Here is a 20204-nt window from a genome sequence, read left to right on the forward strand (position 1 = left end):
GGCTACGCCACATTGCTTTTGCGCGTGCTGCCCGACTTCGCTACCGCTCAGTCGGACTTAAACTAGGGTTAGCCCCTATGTTTGAGTAAGCCGGGCAAACGAGTGGATCACAGGTTCGCTTGCTTCCGACGGTGGGTCGGTGGCCACCTCGCCCGGCTTTGCGCCGCTTCGGTTCCTAGGCCTCGGTTATGCGGCTAAGCCGCATCGAAATGGTACCCCTTAAACATTCTAACTTGAATCGGTTGTGTCACCGGAGCCGGAATACGAATTAGAACCAGCCAGCCGGCTGAGTTAAACTGGGAAGTTTGGTAAAATTGAATATGGAAATAATTTTTTTTGGCAACGCTCCAGCACTCCGTTGATTTCACCACCTGGGCGCCAGGTTGACGATATGAAATGAACTTTGTTTACTTTCGACAAGTTTTGATTCGAGCCAACATCCAGCCCCTTCGAAACCGTTAGATTTTACAAAAGGTGAATGCTGAAGATGGACGTCTGTTCTCTGTGGTTCGACTGTCCTGCCCAGTAAAGCTCAGCCGGAATTGAACTGGAATTCTGGCTGGTTCCAGTTCGTACACGGGCTCCAGTGACACAACCGATTCTAACTAGAATCGGTTGTGTCACTGGAGCCGGAATACGAACTGGAACCAGCCAGAATTCCGGTTCATTTCCGGCTGAGCTTAACTGGGTGGGTTTTTACTCATCTGATATTCTACATTATTGACTTATTTGACGTCTAGGACACCAACACAGTTGCAATGTGTATAGACAACATACATATAACGCTATGTTTTCAATTCGCCATCTGATTTAACCTCATTTGGCAAAAAAAACTACCCGATTTAACCTCAATCTCGCACCAACACCACTCCACATAGATTAGTCAATTCTACTAAATAAAGTATGGAATGTCGCGATGAATTTGATCTGCCGCTTTTGATGATTTGACCACGATATAACAATATATGCTGATATATTTGCAATCAATTTTTGTAATTTTTTTCAGGGTTTTTACTCGTTTGGTCCCCCTATGTTGTAATCTTGAGAGAAAGGCTAGCTAACCCACAAACGAAAAGAGAAGTAAAGCGCATGAGGAAACCGCTCAACCGTCGTGACTTTCTCCTCCCGGGACTCTTCCCGGAAGCTCCCTAATGGGAGCGCAACGCCAGCGACCAGAATTTCCAAATGACCAACTCAGCCGAACAACGCACTTCCACTTGTGTCTTGTTGTGCTCTCCTATGTGAACTGCCTTTTCTAGATCGCCACTTTCGGTAATGTGTATTACTGCCACCCAGCCGTTCTCGGACACAAAAAGCACGCAATCCAAGGTTTTTAAATCGGAAAGGGACCCTTGCACGCGCAATAAAAGTTTCATTACTGCTCAGTAATGACATTACTAACGCCTCGTGTACGGGGTCCTGAAAAGGCCGTTATCCCGCGACTGACAGCCCATCGCGGGTGGGGTGCGTTCATGGCCTCCTGTTTTTTCTAGAGCACTCTAGTTAGAGTGTGGCCAAGAGGCCATGACGTATCCAAACGAACATGAAATTTGACGTATACCCAATAGAAATGCGTCAAATTTCATGTTCGTTTGGATACGTCATGGCCTCTTGGCCAAACTCTAACTAGAGTGCTCTAGTTTTTTCGACAGCGTGCTACACTCTTCCGTCTAACGCCTCATTATTGCGCATATAATTAAACGTAACAATGTTTAGAAAACTACTAGAAAATTACTCTCGGTATCCGGCTGCCCAGAGCCTAAAAGATTTAACGGGATCTTTTCTTTTTTGAGCCGCTGTATACTCTGTGACTAACTGAATAACAAAATATGCTTTATGCTTGTGAAGCGTCTTTCATATGGAATAACAAACATGTAGAGCAGTAGCAGAAGTCCACTTTTGAGGTGAACACGTTCCGACGAGAAAATAACGCAGACTTGTTCAGCGCATGCAAGAACGCGGTAAAGGCGTACCACCGAACGCATGCAACAGTTGAATCAATAACAAATCAGTCACAGTAAACAATGCTGGGCCTGGCATCGTCTCAGTGACGATTTCTGTTTTCGCTCCGAAACTGACATCAACAACAAAATAAATCCCAGTTCATTATAATCCCGCGTGCAATCACCTAATCAGGGTGCATTAGCACAAGCTAAACTTTTTTAGTATACTGTGCTTTTGAACTCGACTTCGCGGCTTGAGCTGAGGTTGATGTGCGTTTCGAAAAATAACCCCCATTTTCGTTCCATTTTCTAGACGAGACAGGTCGAGACCTTGAAATTTAGATTAGACAATCAGCTCCGTCATCGAAAAGAACACGTGCTTTTTCCGTTAAACAACAGCTCTAATCAGCAAACTAAAGCGTGATTGAGGGTTCTAACGCAACTGCTGACGAATATTGCACAGGAGATAACATCATACAAAAACGGGATGTTTTTGAATTTGGCTGTCACCAAATTTTCCGAATGAATGTTTCCCGTCATCGTTGATTACTTTCTAAGCGAGATAAGTCTAAAAAATGCGTCGTAGTTTTGGGTGTTTGTTAGGAAGGGGTGTCCGTCCGAAATGAGAAAAGCCTCTCTTTAAGAGTATGTATTATAAACTGGAATTGAAATGATGGTACAATTCAATGGTTAATCGAGCATCCTTAAGATACTTGTACTAAATTCTGGTGCAGTTTGGTGACCGTCGTTTTCACCGTCTGGTACAGGATTTCATCTTGTTCGCAGGTTACTTCCTATTAAATAAAATTTTAAATTAATTTAACAATACCCTTTAGATTAATGCTCAAACCATACCAAAGTGCTCAAATTGATATCCACCTGCTTCCCGTGAACGGTCACACTCAAATTATCCCCCTTGAACAGCTTCGGCACCGAACTCTCGCCGAACATGTCCTGCAGCGTCTCAATCAAACATTCTTTGAAATGCATCTTGTCCGGTTTGCTTGCGGTGGACCCTTTCACCATGCTTCCGCACAGTTCGGCCTGCAGCATGCTGGCCAGAACCGTATCCGCGTACATATCGTTAACCGGCGTCGCCTGCCATTCCATGATGACGATTTTTCCGTCGAAGGACAACTCGATGCAATCAAATACTTTGAACTTTTTGTCGTTTTCCGGTGCATCGGCGGACACTGTCCCGGGACCACCGATTCGCTCCAACAGCAACTTCAAGCTGGCGATCGAACCCTGCCAGTGAATGCTCTGACGCTGGGTGACCACCGACATGCTCATGTCGGTGTATTCTGAAAGGATTTAAGAAGTTATTTTCAAATCAAATAACACTCTCGGAATCGATACTCACTGGACAGATCGGACGCCGCCAGTAGGTGATATTTGAAATCCCTCTTGACCAGAACTCCGGACAGTTTCTGACCCTCCTCGGGCGCCTTGATGGCAAGCGTTCCCATAACCTTGGCCGTCTTCTCGCCCCTAAAGTACAGCTCGACGGCATGCGTATTCTTCGGATTGTACAGCGTGATATTCGCATTAGAATCGTTTTCGTATTCCCGCTGCAAAGCCGACTTCAGTCGGCCCATCTCGTTCTGCTCACCGTGAACCAAAATTACGTGCGTCGGTTTCAGCAACCGAATGAACTCACTCGTCTGCTGGTAATCGGTGTGAGCCGAAAAGGAAATGTAATCGACGGACATATTCAGTGGTAGCTTCTGACCTGACATGCTCGTAATTTCCTCCGGCTCCGAGAGGATCGTTTTCGCGAGTGTACCTTCCACGCAGTACCCGGCAATGATGACACCATTTTTCGGATCCGTGCACCAGGTTTCAAACAGCTCCCGCGAGAGTCCACTTTGCATCATACCCGGCGAAGCCATCACCACGCAGGGTCCGATATCTTCAAAATGATCGATCCCCTTAAGATTCGAGATGTGCCGAAACACGAACGGATTATTGACGGCGATCTGTCGACGGATTTTATCGTTCATGGCGTTGATGTACGTCTGGTACACGGCCATGCACTTCTTCGCCAGCGACGAAGCGTAGTAGATTGGAATTTCCTGCAGTTCCGGGTTTTGGCTCCAGTACTCGTCCAAAATGAGTAACAATTCTTGGGCCCTGCCAAGGGCAAAAACCGGAATCAGACATCGGCCGCCCTGCTGGACAATCTTCTGCACCAGGGTGGTGAAACGACTCTCCCGATCTTCTCGCTTTTCGTGAATGTGAGTTCCGTAGGTAGATTCGGTGATCAAAACGTCCGGTTTCATTGCCGGGATCTCCGCCGCCATCAAGTGACGATCTTCCTGTCGGGAGAAATCTCCCGTGTACAATATTTTCACGCCAGCTATTTCAATCATAAACATGGCCGCTCCCAAGACGTGACCGGCATTGTACGCCCAAAACCGAACTCCCATCACGTCTCGTTCCTCGTGAAAATTTATCGTTTCGATTTTTTCCATGCTCGCTTCCAGATCCGCTTCCGTGTACAACATCTGCTCCGTGCTAATGTTGCTGACCTTGATGTAATCGGACAACATCCATCGATAGATCGCCTTCGTTGCATGCGTCATGAAGCAACGGCCCTTGAAGCTCGTCTTCTGCAGGAACCAAGGCAGGGCTCCACAATGATCCAGATGAAAGTGTGAAATGAAAAGCAGGTCCACCTCGTCAGCTTCGATCAGATCCACAAACGGGAGGGCATCCATCCCGGACAATCCAGGATGAATGCCGCAATCCAGCATGATCTTTTTACCCTTGAACTCGAGCATGATGCAGGAGCGGCCCACCTCCTGACCGGCGCCACTGACGAGAAAAAAAAATGTAATCAATAGATGAAACACGTCATTTTATATTTAAAGAAACTTACAGCGGTCGTATCAGAAGTAGGTCATTCTCTTCGGCCGGTACCTGACCGTCCGCTTTTCGTTTTTGAGCCATTTTGATCCACTAGCCGGCTTTTTTTCAGATTGAACGGATCAATCGATGTTTTCTTCTATTCATAAACTATTGTAAGTTTTTACTTCACCGGACACTAGTAATCTAGTTAACAGTTAGGTTTTTATCAAGTACAAGCGGTTTTTTTTAATTAAAAAAACTCGCGACGGAAAAAGTAGAAAATGGATGCAAACTCGAGATCGGCAGTGCAAAAACAATAAACTTCATCAACAACAACCAGCGGCGGCGATGGAGACGAACGTCACACGCGACCGACACACATTTTGACAAGCGGTGACGTTCGACCGCTAATCGTTGAAGGTAAATTGAGCAAAGGGCCCACTGAGACGTCCAAAAAATTGTTTCAAAATCGTTCAACACGGGTCCAACGATGGACGTTCGTTGAACGGTTATTTGGACGTTGTCCAAATTGGTCCAACGAACGTCCTTCATTGGACGATTTTGAAACCAACCGTTCTTAGAGGGGGCTTGAATTGCGATTAGTGATCGATGAAACGTGCGGAAAAGGCAGTTCAGCCCCAATGAAAAATAAATGGTATCGAGTTTTTGAAAGATGAAAATAAATCTAGGTATATCAAATAATTGATAAGTATTTCGTGCTGATCACTAACCTAAGTCTTAAGGGAAGGTTCTCATTCCACACTGATAAAATAAAGTACCCATTAATGCGTCGAAAACTACGCATTTTCAATAAAAGTGGAATAACCCATTAAGTGGGTAAAGAGTTTGTACCCACCCGGAAAGAATTTTACAATAGCATTTACCCTGCAAACAATCATAAAACAATAAATATTATAGTTATTACTGTTTCAACATTGTTCGATGCAAAGTTTTCATAGCAAATTTACAATAAAATTTCATGTAACAATAAATTTTACTGTTAAGCAAAAAACTGATACGGTAAATTCACATTGAATTTTACTGTTCTCGAGCAAAAAATGAATGGAGAAAAATCGATTTTTTTAATGTTAAGATACATAACCACCCCCCTTTTTTACTGTAAAAGTCTATTTTACATTGTAATTTACTGTAAAAAACGTTAAAGTTTATTGTTTTTGTATTGTAGCATAACACTAAAACTCACTGTAAATTATTGTAAAATTACTGTACTGTCACAGTGAAAATATGGTTTTGTTACTGTACATTTCTATTCGGGCATGAATGAGTACAGACCTTGTACGTCAACCTAGGAATGTTTTACCCATTATTTTCCGCAGAATTGTTACAACAAAATCCGTAAAAAATACCCATTCATGAAAATCGCGCCAGAATGAAAAATACTGTCAATAGAATTATAACTAAATTTAAAAAAAAACATAAAATAATATTCGTTTCACATTATTGTCTCCTTATAAAAGTATAGGAATCTAGATAGAGATCCAATTCCAAAACTCCTCAACAAAATAAAACCGCCAACTAGATATATTTTTGACGGCTGAATCTTTTGGCTGCTCCAAAAATGCCGAACTGGTGCATATTTGCAACATCCTCAGTAGTCTAAACGGCCGTTGTTTTCGGAGCATTGCAAAAATGTTCCGTTTCCGCCACGGACTCCGATGCAGGCCGATAATTTGCAGGTTCCGCTGCGATCCGTTTGCAGGTTAACTCGCTTGAAATAATTCTTAAGGATTTTTCACACATTGTTAAGATCAATATACCCATTGACATTACCTCATCGAGTAGTAATGGGTAAAGTTTTTTTACCGTACAATTAGGATTGGTTTGTTTTCATCACGAAATACCTAACCTCAATCGATTTTTGCAGCGCAAAATATTTTGTTTTCATCACGAAATAATTCAGCCTCTTTTCTTTTTCAACGGGAATAGAAAGGTCAATGCCCAAAAAGTAAACAAAATTTGGAAATTTTTTTTGCAGGTTTATGAAAAAACATAGAATTCAAAAAGCTTATAATTTCGTCATTTACATTTTTTTTCAAGACGGAAAAACAAAATTGCGTTCGTGGTGACGTTCTGTCTACACACAGAAAAAAAAATATTGGTAAAAGTAAGAGTGTTCCGCTCTTAGCAAAAAACAATCAACGCCAACTATTAGGTTGAAAGTAAAACTTTTAAATTAATTAAGAATAATAATCAAAGTAAAAGTTTTCCTTCTAAGCAAATGAAGAATAGTACTCAAAACAAAAGTTTTTTTTTAAACAAAGAGTATGCGTTGGTCGTTTTTTGCTAAGAATCAAAAACTCTTATTTTTACCAACATTTTTTTTTTTTGTGTGTATGGTTAGGTGCCGAAACACAAAACTAATAATATGGCTCTAAAGTAAACTAAATTTATTTCAGGAATGCTCTAATAACACGTACAAATTTGACGTAATGGTGCGATCTCATATTTTGAGATCAATTTTTTAGTTTTTTCGCTTGAAGGCTTTACTAAAAATTTACAAAGAATTTGTAGATTTTATAGGCCATTTCTCCAATGAAAAAGGTTTTCGTTCGAGATGACGAAAAATTTAAAAAAATCTTCAATTGAACCGGTTTCAAATAATATTGCACGCAGTTTTGAAAAATTTGGTTTTGAGATAAACGCGTTTGATGTATTGAGCACACTTTTGATTAATTATGAGTGGCAGAATGTCAATATTTTGTAACACTTACACGGAATTATGAGTTTTGGACATCGCTGATTGCGATTCTAAAGTCAGTTTTTCGAAGCCCGCGGACCTTATAACTGTATTTCAGCCAAAATCGAGAAAATGGCTTTATGGTTTATAAACACTAATTTGAGTTAGTATGTTTAAAAATCAAAAGAATAAAAATTGCGAACTAAAATGAAGCTTCAACGATTTTGACCAAAAAAGTATTATTTTTTCACCGTTTTTTTGTTTGTTCGATAACTCACAATAGGGATCTTTAGGAGTGTGCGGGTTAAGGCATATTCTGATGCAGATTAGTACCGTGAGTTAATATCTCAGTCCTTTTTCAATTTTTTGGCCCGAAACTATTGAAAAAAACATTTTTTAGTTTGTTTCCTTTTAGGACAATAACACATCCAAACCCATGCGACTTGCACGACTCTGTAGGTTGCCTTATCAGATCTACCATAGTTTGCAGATGAAACTTGCGATGGCAAGCTGCTAGCGGATTGAAAAAGTACCAGATCATGCTGTGTGGGGTGCTGTCCCGGTTAACAATGAGGCGAACGAGATATTTGCAGATACGTCATTTAGTACACTGAAAAAAATCCAAACGTTAATTCTATTTGCTTCAAACCGCTTAAAATTCATATGAAGAAGAAATGCTATTGTTATCACGCGCATACATACCTTCTATGTGTCAACTGTATAAACTATGTATGCACACACATAAGTTATATGTGCATATTGTTATAGAATGGAGTTTTATGTGCCTAATAGTTATGAAATGTGAATGTAAGATTAATATTTCTTGTAAATACACACATTAGGTTTATGTGCCAGCAAATAGTATCTATATGCCTCCGTAATTTAATTTGGTTTTTTTTTTAAATTAAAAATCATAAAAGAATAATTAAGGTTTAAGAATGATATGAGTGTACTCGTAAGGACACTCGTTATCAATACATATGAAAAACTTGCACAATTTTTGCAAATTAAAGATCCCTATTAGTCTGCGATGCCTCTACAGATCAAGCCGTGAAATACACTCTCGGGTCCTGTACAAATGGACAGTGCAACGCGAAGCATTCTGGAAACGTGCATAATGCCATGAAACAGTTTCTACCTGAGACGCGCGTCTCGAGCCGAGAGCCTCCCATGGCGGCCTGGGTGCCACTTCGAGCAATGGCTCGCAGACACTTTTTTGATGCGCGGATCGAAAAAAAAACCGTTTAACATAATATAGTACTAATATGTTGTAAAAACTGCTAGTCTAAAAACGGTGTTGCTCGGGTCGTTCAATAGTGAAAACTGTGCGTGCTTATCGTAAAGCTCACTTCACCCTTTCCGCCGGACTAAATAAACAAAACTATCGAATTTGGGGGAAACAGAACCCACACGTTAGACATCAAACACCACTGCACGACCAGAAAGTAACTGTTTGGCACGGAGTATGCTCCAACACAATGATCGGTCCTTATTTTTTCAAAGAGGGAGTTACCATCGACGGCACACGCTACCGTTGGATTTTGGCGCACTTTGTCTATCCACAAATGCAGAAAAAGGTCTGAAAAACCTTGCCACACCGCAGCCGCAACAATCAAGTTCTTGCAGAGCAAATTAGGATGCGTTATTTCGAAAAATGTTGAGTTGAAATTGCTGTGATTAACCCCAAAATGCTGTCCAATGTCACGCAAAATGCCCACAAAAGAACTGCTTTTTGTGTATTAAATGAGGGTGGTCATTTAATCGACACTGTACTTCAAACCTGGTTTATAATAAATGGCATAAAATATCCTTAAAAAGAAACTTGTTTACTTGTGAAAATCGGTTGAAAAATGGCGGAGTTGATCAATGTTGTAAAAATGATGCATCCAGCTAGCGCACCCTGTAGACATTTATACCTTTCGATAAAGGCAAAGAAAAACATCAAATTTTTGAAAATTTTATATGAGAGTCTGCTACACTATGAAAGGCTAGCCAGGCAGCTGCTACATCCAATGAAATTAATTTTAATACATTTTTCGATGCCGTTAAAAACAATTTATAGAAGAAAAACACCATACGAGTGACTGCCCGTAAATGTGGACTTGATAGGATCACGCTGAGACGTAATGCGGAACAAAAAATTCTGGCCAGTTCAGGAATATTTCCACCGAAAGTAATGTCGATCTGTTGGAATTCATCCGCATTTCTAATATTATCTTTTTCAATCGATTTTTTTAGTGTAATTCTTCTTATATGGAAGGGGATTGTTCAATTTGTCATTTCCTTGTTTTTTTTTTGGCAGCTTTTCGTTTCCTCGCCAGAAAAAAAGACCTCGCGAAGTATTTCCTGAAGTGCTTCAATCACACGTCAGTTGACAGTCAAACTCAAAATCAACTACCCTGAATGTTGGAATGAGGGTTCGAAGGTTGCAACGTCCACAGATAAGAACAATGACAAGCTTACTACATTCTTCTACTGTTTCCCATGGCATGCGGGAAGAGTGTTTATCGGCAAAATAACTAACCGGAACACTTCTCCTTTAACCAGCTGAGGATGCAAGATATGTTTGATGTCCCTGATCAATTTTATACAGATTTCGCTCGCCTAGCAATCACATTGTTGATGGTCGGATTCATGTAGAAGAAGGCTTCATCACCGTTGAGAATTCTTCTTTGATCGAAAAGAATGTCGGCTACCTCCTCTTCGCGAAGAATTCCTAAAACCTCCTTAAAGCACTTTCTAATATCGGACTCGGTTTGACCAAAAAGAGTAGGTACCGTTTCGTATATCACTTTTTGATTACTCTAATTCTATAAACAAACAGCTGCCAAGAAAGAAAATCTAGAAAAAATAGATTGTTAGCAATTGTTTAAGACATATTGTTGGCACCATTTATTTGAGACTTATTTACTTATTTATTGGAGCAGGGAAAAGCCCATTTGAGCCAAACATAACTTGGCTCTTTCTTAAGTGGGCGCAAAATCTTCCCGTCTTTTCGTACCGACACTTTGTAGATCAACCATTACGAAGAGACATTTTAAAAAACGTGACATGCATCATACCAAATTAGACAAACTTATTAAATCAATTTAAAATATTACAATTGTATATTTAAATTCAATTCGAAAAGGTACCACTTCCACCGATGCCTGGCTGTCGTTGAAATATGAAACGTGTTCAGTGATATTTTGGAAAACTGTGGATTCTGGTTAAATTTAAACAATTAGAGAAGGACTACTGATCTTGAAACTTTACCGACAACCCAACGAATGCAATCAAATCAAACAAATTCAGAGAAATCTGACAGTATGGCCAATTTCTTTACTGGAAATTTCTTTCGCTGAAAACCAGTTTTCAGGTTGTTGGTAACCAATTAGCCGAAAACCGGTTTTCAATGCAAGTGAAGAAATTTACCGTAAGAAGGTTCAAAATATGTAGGGATCCAAATTGGGTTGGTTACCCCAACGGCCAATTTCTTTACTGGATAAAAACTTGTTTTTGCTAAAAACCAGTTTTCGGGTTGTTGGTAACCAATTAACCGAAACCCGGTTTTCAACAAAAACCTGTTTTCATTCAAATGAAGAAATTGGCCGTGAGTGCTTTTCCGTTGTTGAACTAAATAGACAGAAGAGCGACTAAAACGTTCGGAAAACGCTTATAGGTACGCTTATAGGCAATGATCAAAGCTGTACAGTCGAAATACAACCTATTCCACTGAGAAGCCAAAAAAATTGCTTCAAAATCGTTTAACACGTGTTCAACCTTGGGGCAGATCCGTTGCGAAGCATTTTTTAAAATCAGCGAAATTAAATGCATTTCTTTCCATCGAAATAGAAATTTATAATGTATTTTGCGTTGCGTGTAAGACGTCAAAACCCTACAAAAAAACTAGCCCTACAAAATGTCGAACAAAGTGGCTCAGCGTAGGACGTTTGTTAAACAAACTTTTCTGCGAGGGAGTTCAAAGTCGATGCAAAAATAGAAATTAAATGCACTTTTCCTAATTTGATGCAAATTTGCTATACATTCCCACACGCCACCGAAAAACTACCTACAATTCTGTTCGTTTGACTCAATCTCGTGGTATCGTGCACCCGGTCAGCGTGGCAAGCAGAAAGTTAGCAAAAGTTGAGCAAAGCGAAATTGATGCTGGTAGAGTTTCTGCGAGCATTTTGCGCGATTTGTGCGAGAATTCTGGCAACGAATTCGCTCAAATGCAACAACCGTTTCTGACAGAAGCGATTAAACCAACCGATGCTGCTCACTTTTATCCAGAATCCAGCCAGAAATGTACTGCCAAGATCTCTGCACGCTTCCTGCCACATCTTTGTCAGATGTTTTGCTCGATTCGTGCTAAATTCTACCAGGTAGAAATTGCCAGGATCTTTTTACAGTTTATGTCCGAATTATGCCAGGGTTTTGCTCAGTTCCTGTCAAAATTTGCCAGAAAACGCGAGCGAAACCGAGTTCGCCCTAGCTCAACTAACCCGACAGGATACGCGCAGAAATCTGACAGGGCTGCCAAACCAAGACCTACAGAAATCTAGCAGGGCGGTCTCTGCCAGAAAATTTGCTCACTGGGCAGGAAGGTAAAATTAGGTAAACCGTGTTGACGGTAGCTTCCATTTAACTACGGCAAAAATAATAACTCAACCTTTAATTTAATACCCCACACAACTTAAAAGTACATTACTGCTCGGGAGACCTCGACTGAGTCGAATCTCTCTTTTTGTTTTTGACAACACTAATAAGTGCGAAAGTGACGCACAGCTCAAAAGTACCTAAATTTAAGCCAAAAGAACTTATTCTGTAGGTTATTTTATGGTTGCGTGTAGAGTCCAACGATGAACGTCAGTTGACCGGTTATTTGGACGTCGTCCAACGAACGATCTTTATTGGACGATTTTCAGACCAAACATTTACTGATTTCCTAAGTGAATCAATTTAAAAATTGACACAAGCTTTAAAATAGATTTTGTTTTAGTCTAAATGTCTGTTATATGCCTATTTTTTTCTGCATGGTAAATCCAGTCGAAACCACAATAGATCTAAATACTGGTCGCAGTTGAAAAATCTTGAATCGATGATAATTTTTTTTTTTGACCCTGTTATAATTTTTTTCAGTGTCATCACTTCGTCGATTTTCGTTCCTTCACAGAGGAAAACGAAACGCGTTCCTTCCAAACCGTCAATTTAGTGGAACGTACCCGACCGTAGTTTTGCCACTGGGAATAATAAACGTGCCAAAACGAGACACCAACTCGAACGAAGAAAAGAGAGCGCAATAGCGTATACGCTCGCATTCACAGCTATCTCCCTTACTCGTCCGTGATTTTCCTATTACTGATTCCTGCGCCTACGCGTGTATTGGTGAATGAGGTGTCACATCTTGCCCGCTTGCTGAATGCGGATATTGCCTTCTCTTCATTGCGAGTGAGTGTTGCTTCTTACTACTTGCTCGTAGGTCGACGCGACAAAACAGACAGCCAGCCAGCCAGTCATCAGATTCACAGTCGTCTCGTCGTTAATTTGTGCGCGAGTACACATCCAAGAGCCACCATCACGTATCGGTTTTCTTCCCCCTTGCTGTACAACACACACAACCCGCCGGAAGAAGTGCTGCTCCGCAATTTGCGCGTAATTAGTGTCGGAATTCGGTTTTTCCCCGTGTTTTCTTTTCGTTTTTAGTTTTTCGGTTTTGGTGCGCTACATCCGCGTGTGGCCCGTTTCCGTTAGTTTTATTTTTCCAGTTCCGTTCGGTTCCATCACAGAAGACAGACCACCTGAAGAAGGCGAGCGAGCAACAATCGGGTCGGGTTCGAACGAAATCCACGGAAGATTCCTCCAGCGGAGTGTGGGTGAGTTGGTGGCCATTATTTTGAAATTCGGAAGGCGAAGTCTTTCGTATGCAACAGAAAAAGTGAAACGTGAAATAGAAAAAAAATAGTTTTCATCGACGGAAAATTAGTGATTTTCTCGCCAGACGTGTTGGAAAAGAAAAAGTGAAAAGTGCGTGCGTGTGTGCCAGAGGCTAGCAGCAGTGGTAAAATAGTAGCCACCAGCCTACCCACAAGAAGTAACTGGAAAACGCGCTGAGGGAAGTTTCATCACGAACACGGATTGCCAGCGGTGGGAAAGAGAGCAACACATCCGAGAACCACAATTGCCGCATATAGAAACTGCAGCGGTAGATCAACGATAAAAGGGTGGGTAGATTTATTCAGATTATCACTGTGTGTCCGTTTACTGGCGGGGAATGTGACGGAATTTTGGGAATCGAAATTCCGAGGGTTTTTTTCGACGATTTTTGGATAGTCGACGTCACGTCATAATCTGCAGTATAGACTGGACCAGGAGAAGTGTACACGGGGTGAGATGGAGTGAGGACTGTCCAGCCTGGAAGTACGAGTGAAAAAGCGATAGACCGGTAGCAGGTCGGTGCGCGGTAGAGCAAACGAGAAAGACGAGCAACGCAACAGACTAGTTTTCCGACTTGCTGCTTCTTTCTCCGTCAGTGGTAGTGGTCGGTTGCTCTTCTCTCGCTCTTGTTCGCTTTTGTTTGTTTCTGGTTCGATTGTGTGCGTGTTTTCGCGATTGTCAAATCGGAAGTGTTGGCAGATTGTACTGTTTGATCCGTTGCGTAGGAATGAAATCGGAACGATAAATAATTTGTGACACTTGTTTCAAGGGGCGCAACGATTTGAAATATTAAAATATTTCGAAAAAAAATAATTAGCGCGATATTGATAAAATTAAAACCATTTCGCATTTTGCAATTTTCTCTAGGAACTATCCAAGCCGCCAGACTGGCCATCGCTTCTGATCCATTCGGAAATCAGCTCGAGAAGCAGCACACAGACAAAATCATCTAAGCGAAGCCAGCCACTCTTTCGGGGGGGAGAGAAAGTTGTTTGCAAATTGTGTGGATCTGGTCGTAAAATGAAAAGAAGAAGAAAAACACAACAAACCTGCAAACAAATCAAATCGCATTCACGTTGCCACTGGTAGATGCTGTGGCTATATAGCGATCGGAGCCGCCGTCCATCCGGGGAGAGCTGTACTCAACAGGTGGAATACGTGAGGCGAAAGGCTAAATCACTGATTTCCATTTTTTTTTTCGCTTCGCCTGCAGTACCTGCCAGCATCTTCGCTGAGCGTTAGTAAACGTTGCAAAGCAGCGAGCTAGTCGAGAGTCATGCAAATCGACCCGCGCGTGCATAATGTTTGATTTCCGATGCATACCCCCCCCCCCCCCCCGGGTTGGGGAGACGGGAGCTTCACATGCAAACAGAAATGGCCCTCCTTGACCCAGTAAGCTTCAGTTAGTAGCAACATGGAGGAACATGGCAGTATGTTCCATCGGCTACCGAGCGAATGGATACAGCACGAATTTAGCGGGTTGAGAGTTGGTATAATTAGCGACGACGGAAGCAAGATTTGAGCCTTTGGGCGCTGCGCTGTTATGTCATACGCCATTACTATCAAATTAGATGCTGCTGACAATATTTGAAATCATCAAAATGACATCCTTCAACTCGCATACTACCAAGATTCCAGTGCTGAAATGAGTTTCCAGCTCGTTTTTGCAATTATCTTGACTGGAAACGCTGATAAGAAATCGCTTTTCTGTGTATTTTTCACGTTTACATCACCCAGCCTCCTCCTGGCGCATTGCCCCCGTGCGTTCCGGTCCGTTTTCGAACCACCAACGTCTTGGATCCATTTCTATTATTAGGTGTTTCTGGGTGTCGGTGTTCGGACATCGGCATCGTTATCGCGGTATCAGTTCTTGCATGATAGTGGGTATGCCAAAGTGCGAGAATAAAAAAAAACCGCCGACGAAATTGGTTTACAATCGGTTCAAACGGTTGGTGGAGCTTGTATTTGAGACGTTGGCATACCAAACTGGGCTGAAACATCAAAGATCAGCTAGTAATCAGCCGAAGGGTGGAATCTACTGGATATGAGGTTTAGATTAACATGATTGAGCTTAATCTTTTTAGGGCTTTGTTGTGGATTAATTCTTTATTTTGAAGTTTTTTTCTTAAACTGAAATAGGGTTATGATCCTCTCTCCACACCAGTCCTATCAACCCATTTGAAGTCGTTGGTTAGAGCAGTGTTTGCCATTCATCTTAGACTTCTTAGTTCAAGTGGTAGAGTGTAAATTATGGCACTCGATTCGAGTTTTCCTTGCGCTCATGCACAAGTCTACCATTTTAGGACGTTCTACATTGATAGGTTAGAATTCTTGTTGGTTAGAAAAAGTACCGTTGGACCTCATCTAATCGTTTTCTTTTATCGATTTTTTTTCAGCAAAGCCTTTATAGAAATAGAATTCAAAAAGAAACCTGTACTGTCGCTGTACCAAAGAGCTGCTCAAACTTCGAGGACGCCAAATTTCGTTGGCGGCTACGAGCAATCGACGACGACCTGCAGCTATTAGTATGCTGAGGATATAACTCCCCTGCAAAGCTTGGAAGGTATCGTTTCTGTCATCTAGTCTACTTGACATTATTGAGATTCATATTTCAGGACTCTTAATCAAAACCCACCTCACCAAAAATTCAACCTGTTCCGGCTACAAGGCACGATCGACTGTGGAAACCGTGAACCATCTTAAGACAACAGGTCAACTGAACTACTTAGAAAATCTAATTGCCGGAGGAATTTCCTGGAGCGATGCAGCTAAGCTGCGCTGAATTTAAAGGAAAGTACCATCGAGCAGTCTTAGTGGTCAGTAGGACTGCAATTGCCCAGAATACTAAGAATCGATTGCGAAGTCGGTTGAAACAGACCATACTTTGTAACGGAAGGTCAGCAAAATAAGCCGAAGGATGCTAGTGCTGGTTGCACCCACTCATGCGTAACGAAGTTTAATCAACGAAGATAATCGCGTTCCGCGTATGGGTTTGGCGCTTTCTGCATCTGCGGAACCTTCTGTCGATGGACTGAGTTGATTTAGCCAGGGTTGCTGATAGATATGCACTGTAATGCACGATACTATCTTCCACTGTAGTTCCGCTGTGAGATGTCAGTGCATGTATCCCCGAACGATCACCAGATTGGAACGACGTTCGATATTATCCTGGCGATTAAGGAGCAGCTTTTCACTGAAGAAAATTGGTATAGTCACTCCGATAGCTGCACCGTAACCTGACGACAAAATATAAGCGAGACGAATTCTACAGGAAACCACACAACGCACATAATCGGCACCCGGTTTCGAAACCGAATATTGGCAATAGTAGTCAAATGACAGCCCCCTTTAGGAAGTCGCATCAATGGCGATTTCAGCGAAAAATAGTGTCAACAGGTTGCTTTGCTTTGTACATCTACCCTAATTTCACCGAGGTTACTTCCGCGTATACAATTCGAACATGGTACCTTCTAGGCGTCGCAACAAATCCCAAGAAACTCGAAAAAACTAGAGTATCCTTCAATTCGAAACAGCACAGTCTTCTGTTTACTGACTAACTCCAGCAAGACTTCTACTGATTTTGATAGCATTCTTATTTCGGGAATACCTAACACTGTTTCTGGATCTACATCATGGTCTGGCGTTCAGCTCGCTGTTAAGGCCCAGTTAGCAGTGAACCTTAATGTCGAAGACTTGGTCTCTGAACAATTACAGGTTCAGGACGGCTGAAAGTGTAATAGAAGGGGATCAACGTTTGCAAGCTGGTGCATTTCACGGGCGGCTTCGTTTTGCGTCACCTCGTTGAACGTGGAATCAGTGCGGTAGCTGAAAGAGTGACGAAAAATCTGGAAAAAGGCGCCCGACCGATGCATTTGCGTGCTTCTCTGCCATGCGAGCTTTGAGATGTCAATCCGACCAAAGGTTGCTAGATTAGACTGGTCAAAGACACAGCACACAAGAGCAGGTGTTTGAAGATAGGTTGCAGAAAACCTTGAGAAATCATTCTCGAGAACCGCAAACAGTAGTCGACGCAGTAGCAAAGAAACAAAGTATTTCGGAACAAACCCTGGTTTATCTATAGCAGCAAGATTTGCCATGAGACAACTGGAGGAAGTTTTACTGGCTTTCCAGTGCATCGTAATACCACGCCAATATCATGGATAATGTACTCCAGACAAAAACTACGAGTGCCGTAGCTCTGTTGCGGCAATTCGCACCAGTTCTTCGAGTACCCCTCTGATACATGAGAATGCGGCGCTTTATTTTTTTTATGCCACGAGATGTAGGGTGAAGAGCAAGAGAAAATTCGCCCGTAAGACGTAAGGATGATGATTTAACGACGAGCGTTTCGTTTGTTCTTTTTGGTTGCTATGCCATCGGAAGAAAGTAGTCGACAGGTCATTGGTATAACTATTAAAAAGGCAGTGATTTGCTCGGACGTTGACGAGATTCGCAGTGGGATGTTGTCTTCCAGGGATGCCAGAAGCGTGACGTCAGAACAGAGCACGTGTAGCAAGTTAACTAAAAGGTAGAATAAGCACTACAACGTACCGAGTTCGACTTTAAAACGAGTAGCGCTTACTGCTATTGAGGCCGGATTTCAGAAAAAAAACCGCAACTACCGTTCTGGATAGGATGGCAGGTATTTCACTAGCAGATACAACCGTACAAGCCACGTTATGGGGAATGACAGGATCAACATCAGATAGGTTAGTACACGCAGGTGCCGTCAGTAGAAGTTTGTCCGTTTATCTCCATGCCATAGCGGTCAAGAGTACTAGCATGCGCGTTAACAGCCCCTCGAAACAAGTATGTCGTAGCCAATTCAAACCCGCCTGTACCCCACATGCCGCTTTCTGCGACCCCCGTTGGTCAATCTCAATTATTTAATCCTATAAGTCTTATCGGTGAATAATAATGGTGCGAGTAAAATGCATCTGTAAGTGCGCGACCAGGCAATCCGGTTCTGATGACGAGCGACCAACCATTGCTGGACCAAGAGGAACAGGTGGAAGGATGAAACCATCTACTGGCAGGCTCGGATGCACGACTGTTGTCAGATCGAGGAAGCCAACCGTTGTTGAACCCTTATGCACGACCGTTGCAAGAACTCGGAGATCCGTGGCCAAACCCATCCAATCGACCGTTGCTAAAACAAAATGGATCAGTTGCTGAATCTCAACCGAAACCGCTCTTTTGAAGGATTTAGTCGGCAACGGCTGGCCTCACGGTTTGTGATTGCGCAGGAGCTGCCAATTTTTGCGGGCAATCCGGAAGACGGGGCGTTGATTATCAGCTCGTTTATCAAGCGTTACTGAAGCGCGTGGATACTCAGATGCAGAAAAGCTGGATGGATATGAAAGGTTCCTGAAGGGCAATTCGTATGAGGCAGTACGACGCCGTTTACTACTTTCGGCAGCCGTTCCTCCTGTCATAAACAGACGCTGCTTATAACAGTACGTGCGGTTCCCGCACCAACACTCGACCGCTTCGAAACCTTAATCAGATACGGAATGGCAGTGCAAAATCTCAGCGATCATCTGTAAGCTGGTGGTCAGGAAACGCATCTCAATACCCCGTTGTTATTGTTCGAGTTAGTGGAAAGGATTATTCGTTATATAAACAAAGCTGCGAGACGGTTAATATACATTCGTTTTCAAGATACATGATGAAGTTGGTGAGAGTGGCAGCTGGTGTGACTGTACCACGACCCGAGTCCGCAACAGTCGCGGGTTTCGAAAGAGGAAAAAGGTGGCAAGGACAAGAATTTCTGTGGAACGCATTCTTCGGTGGAATCGTTTGGTACACTTGGGAATGCAGATATTGTGGTGAAATGTGTACGCTCATTGGAACTAACGTGTCCCGTCTGCCATGAAAACAATCCTGGATGGAAAATCCGTAAATCCGTGTAAAATTTGGACGAGATATCAGATGAAATGATGCTAGTTTTGACATCATTCTAAATATACTGTACTCGAAGATTAAGCAATGTGAGCAACAGAAAGCCGAGTACAAGCAGGAACCAACGAAGCCCAAGTGTTCTAAACCAAGCCAGTTACAATTATACCATTTTTTCGAAGAAAAGCTCCCGTATAATTCCCATAGTACCACACGGAAACAACCGAACGATTTCTGCTTTCTTTCTGGATTACGGATTGGGAAAAACGTTAACGGACGATGAGCTTATGGTGGAGCTAAGTGTAAAGACAAACAAAATTTAAATTGACTCTGAAAGTAAAGCGTGTGGAAGCCAATTTGCACAGAATCGGTGTAGATTTCCACAGCAAGCAACACGGAGAAATCTGCACTACAAGACGTCCGCACGGTTAGTAAATTGGATCTGCCATGACAATCACTGCGGTATGTGGAGTTATCCGAGGCGTTTCCGTATTTGAAAGGTCTGGCGATTTGAGACCAGGAACATGATCTACCTCGCATCTTTATCGGAAACACACACGTAACAGCGATGATTAAAATCAGAGAAGACCAACAGGCGGAACTGATTGCTGCGAAGCCACGACTCGGGTGGACTGTATATCAGGGTCACAAGACAAGTCTATCAACCATGCACACACCTTCCATATCTGCGAGTGCCACGATGACACGTCACTCCATTATCTAGTGTTGTAATTATTTTCGGTGGAATGCCTTGGTATCGAAGCCGCAGTGTGTTCAGAATCCCATTCCGGACAGCTATCCAATGGCACTATGGAAGTTGCAGTGCTTGGAGCGACGAATGTAGAAGGATTCAGTAATTGGCGAGAGCATCAAGACAGGGTACATCCACAAAATGA

At 42.4% G+C, this 20204-nt stretch overlaps 1 protein-coding gene across 1 annotated transcript; it reads right to left on the minus strand.

The window, feature by feature from the left end:
- Positions 1 to 2579: 2579 nt before the first annotated feature.
- LOC131695049 (cleavage and polyadenylation specificity factor 73) lies at positions 2580 to 5160 on the minus strand. The gene is made up of 4 exons (XM_058983576.1): positions 4825 to 5160; positions 3307 to 4760; positions 2799 to 3247; positions 2580 to 2737 (listed from the first exon to the last, which is right to left on the minus strand). Exons 1-4 carry the CDS (start codon positions 4893 to 4895, stop codon positions 2648 to 2650), a joined length of 2064 nt encoding a protein of 687 aa, XP_058839559.1. The 5' UTR covers positions 4896 to 5160; the 3' UTR covers positions 2580 to 2647.
- Positions 5161 to 20204: the final 15044 nt, after the last annotated feature.

This window comes from Topomyia yanbarensis, unplaced genomic scaffold (assembly GCF_030247195.1).
Source record: "Topomyia yanbarensis strain Yona2022 unplaced genomic scaffold, ASM3024719v1 HiC_scaffold_255, whole genome shotgun sequence".
NCBI classification, from domain to species: Eukaryota; Metazoa; Arthropoda; class Insecta; order Diptera; family Culicidae; genus Topomyia; species Topomyia yanbarensis.

Bases quoted from the DNA above. Each gene is read 5' to 3' on its own strand.
- LOC131695049 (XM_058983576.1), bottom strand. From the start codon at position 4,895: ATGGCTCAAAAACGAAAAGCGGACGGTCAGGTACCGGCCGAAGAGAAT. The intron at 4,761-4,824 runs GTAAGTTTCTTT...TTTTCTCGTCAG, and splicing joins CTACTTCTGATACGACCGCT to TGGCGCCGGTCAGGAGGTGG. The intron at 3,248-3,306 runs GTGAGTATCGAT...AAATCCTTTCAG, and splicing joins GGCGGCGTCCGATCTGTCCA to AATACACCGACATGAGCATG.